We start from the raw sequence: 11,888 nt of genomic DNA, 5'->3' as shown, positions 1-11,888 counted from the left end.
GAGCATGCATTTCACTTGCTTAAGACAAAACTGAAGGGAAAATGCCCCAAGAACAAGCATGAAATGAAGACAGTTGCAGTAGAGGCCTGGCAGAGCATCACTATGGACGAAACCCAGCGTCTGGTGACAATTACATTTATGATTATGTCAGTTTGTCCAATTACTTTTGGTCCCTTAAAAAGGGAGTGCCACGTATAAAATGTGTTGTAATTCCTACACCGTTCACCTGATTTGGATGTAAATAGCCTCAAATTAAAGCTGAAAGTCTTGATTTTTTTCATTCAAAATCCATTGTTGTGGTGTACAGAGCCAAAACGATGAAAATTGTGTCAATGTCCAAATATTTATGGAGTTTGATAAGAGAAATGTGCGGGTCATCCAGGTTTTTATGTCCTTGAGACATGCTCGAAGTTTAGTTAATTGATTACTTTGTTCAGGTTTTATTGACAAGTATAACTGGGTGTCATCCGCATAGCAGTGGAAATTTACCGAGTGTGTCCTGATAATGTTTCCTAGAGGATACATATATAATGAGAATAAAATTGGGCCGAGCACAGAGCCCTGTGGAACACCATGGTTAACTTTGTTGCGCACAGATGACTCATCATTAATTTGCACGAATTGGGAGCGATCAGAAAAATAAGATTTAAACCAGTTTAGGGCGGTTCTTTTAATCTTAATTAACTGTTCTAGTCTCTGTAATAAAATGTTATGGTCAATCGTGTCCAATGCTGCACTGAGATCTAACAGAACGAGGACAGACACAAGTCCCTGATCTGAAGCTATTAGAAGGTCATTAGTGACTTTTGCCAAGGCTGTCTCTGTACTGTGATTGGCTTTTAACCCCGACTGAAAGTCTTCATATATATTATTTTCCTGGAGAAACTCACACAGCTGATTGGCTACAACTTTTTCTAAGATTTTAGACAGGAGGGGAAGATTAGATATTGACCTGTAATTGGCTAAAACCTCTGGGTCTAGGGTGGGTTTTTTGAGTATGGGTTTGATTACAGCTATTTTAAAAGTCTGTGGTACATAACCTGATGATAATGATAGATTGATTGTGTTAAGTAACGAACAATATATTAGGGGCAGAATTTCTTTAAGTAATTTTGTATGAATAGGATCTAAGATACAGGTTGTTGGTTTAGAACCCGAGATTATTTTGGTAAACTGATCACGGGTGATAGAGAGAAGCTGTCTAAATAATGGGAAGGATTCTCAGCCGTTTCTGAGATCTCTGTTGATGGGAGGGTGTTAGTGCCAATTGAGGGCAGGAGATGGTTGATTTTATTTCTAATAGTAAGAATTTTATCATTAAAAAAGGTTTTATTCTCTTCTATTAGTTTTGAATAGTAGGCAGCTCTTGCTTTGTGGGGGGCCTTTTCATATTCTTTAACAGTACTCTTCCAGTCTAGGAGATTTTCAACACTGTTGCTGGAGCGCCACTTCCTTCTAGTTTTTTTGATATTTGTTTCAACTTATGTGTCTTGGAATTATACCACGGAGCTAATTTACTATGTTTGACATTTTTCTTTTTTAGAGGCGTAATGAGTCTGCAGAGCTATTGACGAGGTGGTCAATCTCAATGGAGCTCGGGTTTTTAAAGAATTTGTTGTTTATATTGACGGATAATACGGGTTCGAATGTAATCGGAATTATTTCCTTAAATTTAGCTACAGCACTATCAGGTCTGGTGGTCTGGCGGTGAATTGCTTTGCATCAAGCGCAACCCTTGGGGAACCATAAATCAAAACGAGTCCGTCGACACAGCTGCGTGAAAAGGGGCAGACGCCGTTGCAGAAGCATGCGCCAGCCTTTAGGTGGATCCGGTGCTGATGGTCTGGGGGTCAGAGACCTGTTTCTCCAGCTTCCCACACTGACTCCTATCAGACAGGAAGTCTGTGATCCACATGCAGATGGAGTCAGGCACACTTGTCTGAAGCCGAGCAGGGATTATAGTGTAGAATGCAGTTCTGAAATCCACAAACAGGGTCGGGGCGAGAGGCCACCAGGACGAAACCTCACACCACAAAAACGTTTTTTTCCTGACTGCTGCTGGCCTCGTCAACAAAACCTGGGACCCTATCACTGGACTGCACTAATGTCCCCAGCTGTGATTGTGACACTTTAACTTCCCACGACAAATAACAAACTAACTGTACTTTGCACAATCCAGTCTCTAGTGTTTACTTACTGCACAATCCCTACCCTGGTATTATTTATATTTGCTTCATATTTTTATAGTTTTTATATTTATATTTGCATGGCATTAAAATGCCATGCAAATTATTCTGAAATTCTGAAATGGGGGGGAAATGTCCTGAATGGATTCTGGATGAAAAATTCCTTACCTTCACTAATTAAGTTTTACAAAAATGCATCTTCACTCATATTGATTAACAAGAAAATATATATATGAAAGTATAAATTAAAATGTAAAAGTAAATATCCGAGAGCAATGATAAATGTGCTGACCCAATTTGACAGAGATTTTTAGATTTTTCAAGCCACTTTTATTTGCTCAGTAAAGTTTTAAAAAAAATACAACAAAGTATCAAACAACTTAATCAAACCATATTCAATCCAAAATATGACCAAAAAACAGCTAATCTTTCTTCACAGAACATAAAACTTGCTTGAGGTATCTTTTCAAAATCTTCTACATTACCTGTCAAAAGAAAGACAGTGAAATCAGCTTTCAGTCTTGCCTTTAACGTTCATCTAAAGATACATGTTACGTGCACGTCGAATGAGTCTTCAAGCTCGTTTCTCAATGAACATTTGTGCTCAGACTTTGGACTTTAGTTTTCTGAGGCTGAAAACTTCCTTATCAGTGAAGTTTGGTTGGTCTGTAGCTTCTGTCTTTCTCATGAAGACTGACTGAGTTACAGAACAGTTTTAGATCTGGGATGCAGCGGGGCCATCACCGGCCGAGGCAGGCCCACTCCGGAGGCAGCCGACTGGCTCACACCGGCTCTTTCTGGGCACAAGCGAATCAGATGTCCCTCATTTCCACAGCCAAAACACTTCATCGTACCTGATGTTACATGCACAGTATAATTGGATTCATCAATTTTAAACCTGAAGAACAAATTTTGTTCGTCCTCGTTCTTTTTCAGAACCATGAACATGTGTCTCCTGAGAGACACATGTTTATGGTTTGGAGATTTACAGTAGATGGGGATCATTTTTATCGGGGACATCAAAATCACCACAGCGCTGTTCATTCTTGAAGCAGACTTCCAATATCATAGCCAACAACCTCAGCAACAGACTAGACTAACCTCTTCGACAGAGCAGTCCACAGCCGGACACAGTTTATGGAGGCCAAAGCCTCCACCTGCAGCAGCCATGCTACACAGACACACTGGTAGCTACCAACTAAACTGCTACTACACACACTACTACCACAGAAACACACTCACTCCCAGCATGCACTGAGAGATAGAGAGGTGAATTTGGGTAATGTTGGACCTCAGCTCCAGTCTGTTTATTTCCTGTTCCAATGAAATCTATTCCTTAACTGAAATCACATGCCTTCATGGGGGTGATGTCACAGAAAGGTCTGTTCCTAATTGTTAACAAATTATGTTTGTGATGTATTAAAGCAACAAAATATGCATAACATTTTTTAAATGTCAAATATGATTGATAATGTCAGACAGCATGCTTTAGGTAATCTGAGACAGTCATTTAAATTATATCTACAGCTTGCCATACAGTCCAATCTAATTGCATGGCTCTGGTAAATCTACGTAACAAAAAACACAACTTATTCTACAGTGCATGTGTGTGAGTGTATTTGCATAAAGCAGCTGAATAGTGAAGCTATTGGACAGTGTCCATGCATTGGCCTTCACTTCTCAGAGGACACATGAGTATGTAATCCTACCCAGAGAATGGGAGGTACTTGGTCAACTGATCCCCACTCCGAGTGACAGCACTCACCTGCTCAGATGTCCCTTTGTACCAAAGTTTAGGCACGGCAGGAAGACAGCCATTAAGGCAGAGAGGAGGAAGAAAAGGAAAAGCAAGAGAGGACAGAGAGAAAAAATGACCGGGAATAGGGGTTACTGGAATTAGATTAAGCATAACGAATTTGGAGAATGGCACAATGACGGAAATCTTTGGGGAGAACGGTATGTTGGACATAATTTGGACAAACTCAGTGATACATCCAGCTTTGATAATTCCTGATAGTTTTTCTCTTTGTTTCACCATATCCTCTTCCACCACTTTTATTTCTCTCCTATTGTTCTGTCAGTGTCTCCACTTATCCTACTGTTTCTCTTGTCTTTTTTGCAGATCTTGCTGCCAATGCTGCTGCTGCTGCTGCTGACAAGTCGACCCCCCCATCAGTAAGTGGACAAAATACAGTCACATTAGTGCTGAAGCAATTAGATCACATAACATTCTTTGATTTAAATCAATTTATCTAGATAAATACTTTTGGGCTTGGACTTCTTTCTCAAATCGAAAGAAATTACTTCAAATTTCAATTCGTTTTTTGTAACATTTTATAGGCTGGGGACCTCATCTGTATCTTTTAAATACCCTCCAGACACTCCAACAGGGAAACCTGTTAATTATGAAACTGTTAATTTGGTAATTTCTAATTTTTCTTGCCAATATTCATGTTCATCACTGTCCCCTGGGACCCCAAGCCTGACCAGCAATGGTAGTCATCATGTGGTTAGTCACAATACTGATTTTAAATGGGAAAATATGTAAAAAATATATACAATATATACAATGTATATATATATATATATATATATATATATATATATATAAATAAATAATAATAAATAAATTCTCAAGTAAATTCAGTTTTGTTACATTTTGCCCTGTATAGGAACATAAGGACCCCTCCAGGATAGAGGTGGTCTCTGTAGCAGAAGAGGATCTCCCCATTGTCGAGACCCCCAGCACAGTGAATGTGAGCCCCCTGGTCAGCTTCACTGCTGTCTCCTTGTCAGAGAATAATTCAGCCAAACCTGAAGAGCCCCAGTCTCCAGCTGCACCCAGTTCAACCATGCCAATCACCAAGGTGCAGCCATTTATTCAAGGTGAGACCCTGTGATGCTCTTGAGCAGTGGACGGTGTGTAAATACAGTGTGTTAATACAGCCCCATCCAACATCCTGACACAAAAAAGCCTGCATATAAATGTTGAACCTGATTTAATTAGATAATAATAGTTTACTGGTTAAATACACCTTGTAGACTGTAACGCCGGGTTCACACCAGACGCGGGAGCGACGCCAAAGCGTCGGTAAGCGCAGCGCCAAGCCTCAGAAGCCAGCTGGCTCCCATCCACTCAAATGTCGAACCTTTGTGCAGGTCACACCGGACGCTGAAGCGCCACGCCCAGGCTGCCTAGCGCAGTGCAGCAATCGTTTCGGCGTCAAGTCTATTTTTTGCGCTTGATGGAGCGTATCGCGCCAGGAAACACACTGAAAAATGATTTTAAACGATATTGATGACATATTTTATACGATATAAATGAGGGGGGGCGCTACGTATTTTCCACATAGGCTTGAGTGGAGAATACGTAATTTACCCTCCACACCCAACATTGAATGGAGCAAACAGCGGAGAATTTCTTGAAGATGGATGACATTATATTAATAATTGAAGTGGAGAAGTACAGTGAGCTCTATGATCCTCAGCACATATGAGACAAAAAAGACACATGTTGGGACGCTGTTGCAGTTTATGTTGGAGCAACAAGTAAGTATATGCTTGAAAAAAATGATTAAATGCTGTTTTTCAGCAGGCTGATAACGGCAAAAGTATGTGATATTATTAGCGCAGCGGTAGAGTGTCCGGTGTGAACAGCCAAGCGCCGGCGCTTTAGGGATTAGTGCGGCGCGTCGCTTCCGTGTCCGGTCCGATCTGAACCCGCCTGTGAGCCATACTGCGAATCATACCTTGTGAGGGGCGCTGGCCCAAAAATAGTGTATGTGGTTCGTTAAAGTTTTGGCTGACACTGAGGCTTCTCTTTAACTGGCTGTTGCAGATTTGTTTTCCGTTGGACACAGCTCTCTGCACCGCAGAGACTCCCACTTTTATTTACAGCGAATAGGTATTGATTTCCTTTTTTTTTAAATCTAATATGATTGCTAAACATCCAACGTCACTAAGTCAATTCAGCTCGAGCTGACTGGCTAAGATATAATGACTTTAAGAGGAACTGCGGCAAATCCTGCACTTTCATTAAAAAAAAAAAAAAAGGATAATGGAGCTTGGTCTGGATGGACCCAAAAATAACAAAGAACATATAACAATACAAGGGTTTCTTCTACAAGAGTGCTCCGCACCATAAGTCTGTTTCTCTCAGATTGGCAACACAGGGGGGAAAACATCCCCCTTTCTCCCACAAGGGTAATTAAAGTTCCCCCTGTGTATCTCCATCTAAAAGATTGCCAAGCATCACTGAAGACAATCAGGTTTAGAGCATTATTGTCACCCAAATGCTGAAATTTGAGTCAGCTTTTCCACCTATAGCTTACGGAAAGCTTTATTCACTTCATGGATAGACTTTACAGTGGCATTTTTTGTATTAGATGCTAAACTACAGGTGTCTTAGATGACATCTGGTCGGGTCTCAGTGTTTCCCCTAGGTTTACAGCTTTGGGGGGGGGGGCGGGGGGCGATGGTGGCGGCAGAGCGTCGCGGGGGGGGGGGGGGGGGGGGGCGGTGGCGGCGAGACAGGGAGACAGGGACACAAAAACTTAAAGGAATCATGATGTTAATGTGTTTCTTTTAATGATTTTGAACTTTACATTTTAATTTCTGACCGGCGCTGACAGGCTATTCTGTGATGCTCAGACGTGTTTGTCCAGTTTGTCCTTTCTGTAGGACTGGCAGGGAGACTCTATAAATGGCTGGGTCTGGTTTCCTCTCACAACTGCCTGTTTATGCTGTCTACGTATTCGACAGAACATTCCTAAAACCAAAAAGAAAACTGAAATAATCCCCTATTCATTCTCTATGAACTGTAATTTATCTATCTATCTATCTATTTATTTATGCATGCATGTATACATGTATGTATGTAATGTATGTATTCACTGACTTCCATAAGTAACCTGGATTGCCGGAATCCGGAAAAAAATTTGGATCCGGTACTTATGTTTATCGCGTCTACACGAAGCCCAGTCACGAAAACACGGAAACGCTGGAGCGGATTGGTTGAAATCACTGTAAAGACGTTATGGAGCATGCGCATAAAGTGAAAGAAGACAAAAGTTGAGATCCTACTAGCAATCTTCCCATATATTTGTAAATGTATATATAATAACGACTTCTCTACCACCTGAAATTACTGTTACCACAGCAATCAAACAGGACTAGTTAGAATAGAGCACCTCGCCATAACCCTCGTTTGTGTTAAGTTACCGTTTTGAAACTTCCGTCTGTAATAAAAATATTTTCACGTCAGATTTGCCGGTTAAACAGTGATAGAAGGAAGTGACGCAGCGGGATTAATAATGGTTCAGGCTGAAGTTGCGAGTCGAGGTGCGTTCACGGTTAAATACAACAAGCAGAGAAAGCAGAATTGACCGAGAAATGCGCGTCCCATGTTAACAGCCAGGCGCCTGCGCGCTGGAGAATTGCGACCGGTGTAATACTTATCAAGATCAGTCTTGTACAACCAGGGGGAGTATTGCCCCTCTGACAGCCAAGCTGGGTCAGAACCTATCATCCGGTGGTGACTGAGCAGATTCTTGTCTGGGGCAGGGCGTGCAACACGTGGGCTCTTCTCTGAACTCGGACCCGGAGCAGGAGAGCTCGTCCGGCTGCTCCTCACAGGAGAGGGGCTGTTACCATCCTCATCCACCTGGGAGCGTTTAAAAAACGCGGATATTTTTAACTGCTTCTCAGGTGGTTCATGCGACATCAGGTGGATGCTCTCTGTCCGCTGGTGGGAGGTAGCTCACCTGTGTGTGCGCACGTGTCTGTGTGTGCGCGCATCTGGATGGAACTCCGCCGTGCGCGATACAGAGAGCAGAGGAGAAATCTTTAGGTTACTTTCGTAACCCCGGTTCTCTGAGTAGCATGAGTGAGACCAGTAACCTAAAGTTCTCTTTCTTAGCATTCGTTTCAATGTCTCACTATGGGATATGGAGACTCCCGTATTGCCAGACAAGCTTATCTCGGTGACTGACCACCAGCCCCCCCCTCACTCAGGAGTGAGATCCACATTAGAGCCCACGCTCAGGACAGCGTGGGTCAGGCCAGGGGATGTGACATCCAACCTGTAGTACCTCGCAAATGTGAGGGGAGAAGACCAGCTAGCTGCAGCGCAGATGTCTTGGATAGAGACTCCCTTGAACAGGGCCCAAGAGGTCGCGAGACCTCTAGTAGAATGTGCCCGTAAACCAGTCGGAACCTGAAGGCCCGAGCTGGAGTAGGCCAATGCAATGGCATCCACTATCCAGTGAGAAAGTCTTTGTTTGGTGATAGGTTTGCCCCAGTGGGGCTTAGCCCAGGACACAAACAACGGATCCCCTTTCCTAAAGTTCCTTGTCCTTTCCACATAAGTGTGTAAGGCACGGACAGGGCACAGCATGTGTAACCGCTGCTGTTCCGCAGAACCATAGGGAGGTGGCTGAAAAGCTGCCAGTTCCACTGGGGAGCATGGTTTAACAACCTTAGGAACAAAAGCAGGATTCGGCCTCAGCGTCACCCCAAGGTTCCCCGGGGTGAACCGCATACATGCCAGATGTACAGATAAAGCGTGATTATCACTCACTCGTTTAGCTGTAGCCAAAGCCAATAACAGAGCCACCTTCAGGGATAACGTTTTCATGTCGACGTTATCCAGTGGTTCAAAAGGATGACTAGAGAGGGCACCAAGCACCACTGCTGATCCCAAGATGGTGACATAGTTTTAGAGATGGGAAGCAACCTCCGTGCACCCTTCATAAAACGACAAACCAGGGGGTGTTGGCCGACTGGTTTTCCATCAAATCCAACATGGCAAGCGGAAATAGCTGCCAAGTAAACTTTGACAGTAGAAAATGCCCTCTGTTGATCAATCAAGTCCTGCAGGAAGGACAGGATTGTACCAACTGGACACTGAAAAGGGATTTCCTGTGCCGAAGCACACCAATCCTCAAACAATCTCCACTTACAGTCATAGAGAGACCTAGTGGATGATGCTCTGGCATTCTGAATCGTGTTAACAACACTCTGTGATAACCCAGTCAGGCTCAGATTAAACCACTCACGGGCCAAGCCCACAGGGCGAGGCGCTCCGGATGAGGGTGAAATATCTGCCCGCGCGCCTGGGAGAGCAGGTCCCTGCGCAGCGGGAGAGGCCACGGGTGACCGTGGAGGAGCTGCCTCACTTCCGCCAGCCAGTGCAAAGACGGCCAGTGAGGAGCGATCAAAATCAGTGACAGACGTCGGGGGAATCAAAGCCAGAGGCGGAAACGCGTAAAGCGGCACGCGCGGCCACTCGTGAGCGAACGCGTCCAGCCCCAGCAGTGCGCTCCGGTCGTGCAGGGAGAAGAACAGTGGGCACTGTGTGTTCGCCCTCGACGCAAACAGATCCACTGTCGCGCGGCCGAAAAGTGACCAAATCTGCTCTACTACAGACGGGTGAAGTTTCCACTCCGCGTAGAGAGGATTTCCCCTGGACAAGAGGTCCGCACCCACATTCTGAATTCCGGGAACGTGGGTCGCTCTCACTGAGAGGAGATGCACCTCGCCCCATAATATCAGTCTGCGTGCAAGAGTGTGTAACTGTAGAGAACGTAGACCCCCCTGGCGATTGATATACGCCACTGTGGTCGTATAGTCCGTCCTCACTAACACATGGTGTCCCCGGAGGAACGGCAGAAAATGTTTCATCGTCAGAAACACTGCCATCAACTCCAGATAATTGATATGGGCATGTTTGAGATCTGTGCTCCACATCCCATTCGCGGATCTGCCCTCGAACACACCGCCCCAGCCTGACAGGCTGGCGTCTGTCGTCACCACCTTTCTGGCAGATACCGCGCCCATGCGCACACCCGCTGTCAACAGAGACGGCTGTTGCCGTGGTCGCAGCGCGCTGACGCAGGACGCGCAAACCGTGACACGGCGGCGTCTGTGGCGCACGGGATCCAGTCTGAGAGAAGCCACCCAACGCTGGAAATCTCTCATGTACTGCCTGCCAAGCCTCACCACCAATATGGTTGAGGCCATCAGTCCCAGTAACCGGAGACACAGTCCGTACGTGACCCGACGTGTTACGGCAAAATGAGAGAGAGTGGACCTGAAAGTGTTTACTCTCTCGGCTGATAAGCGAGCCGTGTAGGTCAGTGAATTTAACGTGAGACCCAGAAAGGAAATGTCCTGCCTCGGTGTCAACACGCTCTTTTCCCTGTTCACCACAAACCCCAGATCGGCTCGGTGTGCCAGCACAATGCCTGTGTGCACCGCCGCCTCTTGCTCTGAGCGAGCCAGCAGCAGCCAGTCGTCCAGATAAGTGGCCACGCGTATGCCCCGCTCCCTGAGGGGGGCTATAGCGGCGTCGACACATTTCACAAACACCCTCGGGCTCAGTGACATGCCGAATGGGAGTACTAGGTACTCGTACAATGTGTCCTGAAAAGCGAACCTCAGATATCTCCTGTGCGGAGGATAAATGGGAATGTGAAAATATGCGTCTTTCAGATCGATTGATGTAAACCAGTCCCCCGGCCGGATCAAACGTATCAGCGTTGAATGTGTCAGCATGCGAAACTTGTACCTCCTGAGATACGAGTTCAAAATGCGAAGGTCCAGGATGGGACGTAAGCAACTCCCCCCTTTCTTTGGGACCAGGAAATACCTCGAATAAAAACCTTCCAGTCTCTGCTGGAGTGGCACTATTCGTATGGCACTTTTGTTTAATAGAACTGATATTTCCTCCCGTAACACCCGGGCCGACTCTCCCTGCGCACGGGAAGCGATGAGGCCGTGGAAACGGGGGGGCATCGTGGCGAATTGAAGCCTGTAGCCTTTGGCCAGTGTTTTCAATATCCACTCTGACGCTGTGCATGCTTTCCAACTCTCTAACCTCAAAGTCAGGGGGGAGTGAAGCTATGTCTGACACAGACGATCTCTGGGGGCCCGCACCAGCTGCACACCTCCGAGTATCATCGCGCATGCGCGGCCTGATAGGCTCGAGATGAGCGGAACGGGACGTTTCACCACAGGTGGGACGCTGCTTCCCCCTTGTGGTGTTAAAGGGGACAACAGCTTGCTCTGCACCTCTGTGTGTCGTTTTTGAGTCTTTTTGGAGAGCTGAGAGCCTGTGCCGGTGGAACGAAGCAGGATTCAAAATCCTCGTCGTCACCATCCGACACCAGACAATCCTCGCAGTCGGACTCATCCTCCTCCTCATAGTCCAACATGAGAGGTGGCTCCGTTAGCGGGTCCAGCAAATCCAGCGTGGAGCCCCAGCGCCGAATCTCTGGTTCGGGAGCGTCCTCCTCGGCCACACCGGGTTGGGGTTCCTCGGTGGTGGCCATGAAGAGGATCGGGTCCCCCTCAGAGAGGCTAGCTTGGCGTGCTAGCCGTCGACGGAGGCTCTTCGCTGTGAAGCGGGAGCAGTCGGCGCACGAGCCCGGGTTGCTGATGGCGGCGCGGGCATGTTCCAGCCCGAGACACATGGAGCAGACCTGGTGAGTGTCCGTGCTCGACATTGTATTTCCACAGGTGCACCTAGGCGATTGGCATCGCCTAGGTGCGGGGTGGAATGAAGCTTTGCAGCTTGCTCCATTTAGCTTGGTGTGCTAAAGGGTAGCGAATTATCTGGAGTGATAATCCCTGTTAGCTAGCTAGCTCCGGTAGCAGGCAGTGCGGTGACCGCAGGCTCCCGGTGCCGTTTAGCTATTTAAATTT

The 11,888-nt window shown here is 46.1% G+C and overlaps 1 protein-coding gene across 1 annotated transcript in view; it reads left to right on the top strand.

Annotated features, from left to right (window-relative positions):
* The first annotated feature begins 4,117 nt into the window (after window positions 1-4,117).
* tmprss3a (transmembrane serine protease 3a) overlaps window positions 4,118-11,888 on the top strand; it is a 48,974-nt gene continuing 41,203 nt past the window's right edge. Inside the window, exons 1-3 of the mRNA XM_061088083.1 lie at window positions 4,118-4,142; window positions 4,309-4,361; window positions 4,859-5,072. Of these exons, the coding sequence (XP_060944066.1) occupies window positions 4,118-4,142; window positions 4,309-4,361; window positions 4,859-5,072 (292 nt within the window). The remainder of the gene's footprint in view (window positions 4,143-4,308; window positions 4,362-4,858; window positions 5,073-11,888) is intronic.

Source organism: Limanda limanda, chromosome 16 (assembly GCF_963576545.1).
Source record: "Limanda limanda chromosome 16, fLimLim1.1, whole genome shotgun sequence".
NCBI classification, from domain to species: domain Eukaryota; kingdom Metazoa; phylum Chordata; class Actinopteri; order Pleuronectiformes; family Pleuronectidae; genus Limanda; species Limanda limanda.
Note: the sequence above shows the minus strand (reverse complement) of the source record. Positions and strands in the feature narration are given on the sequence as shown.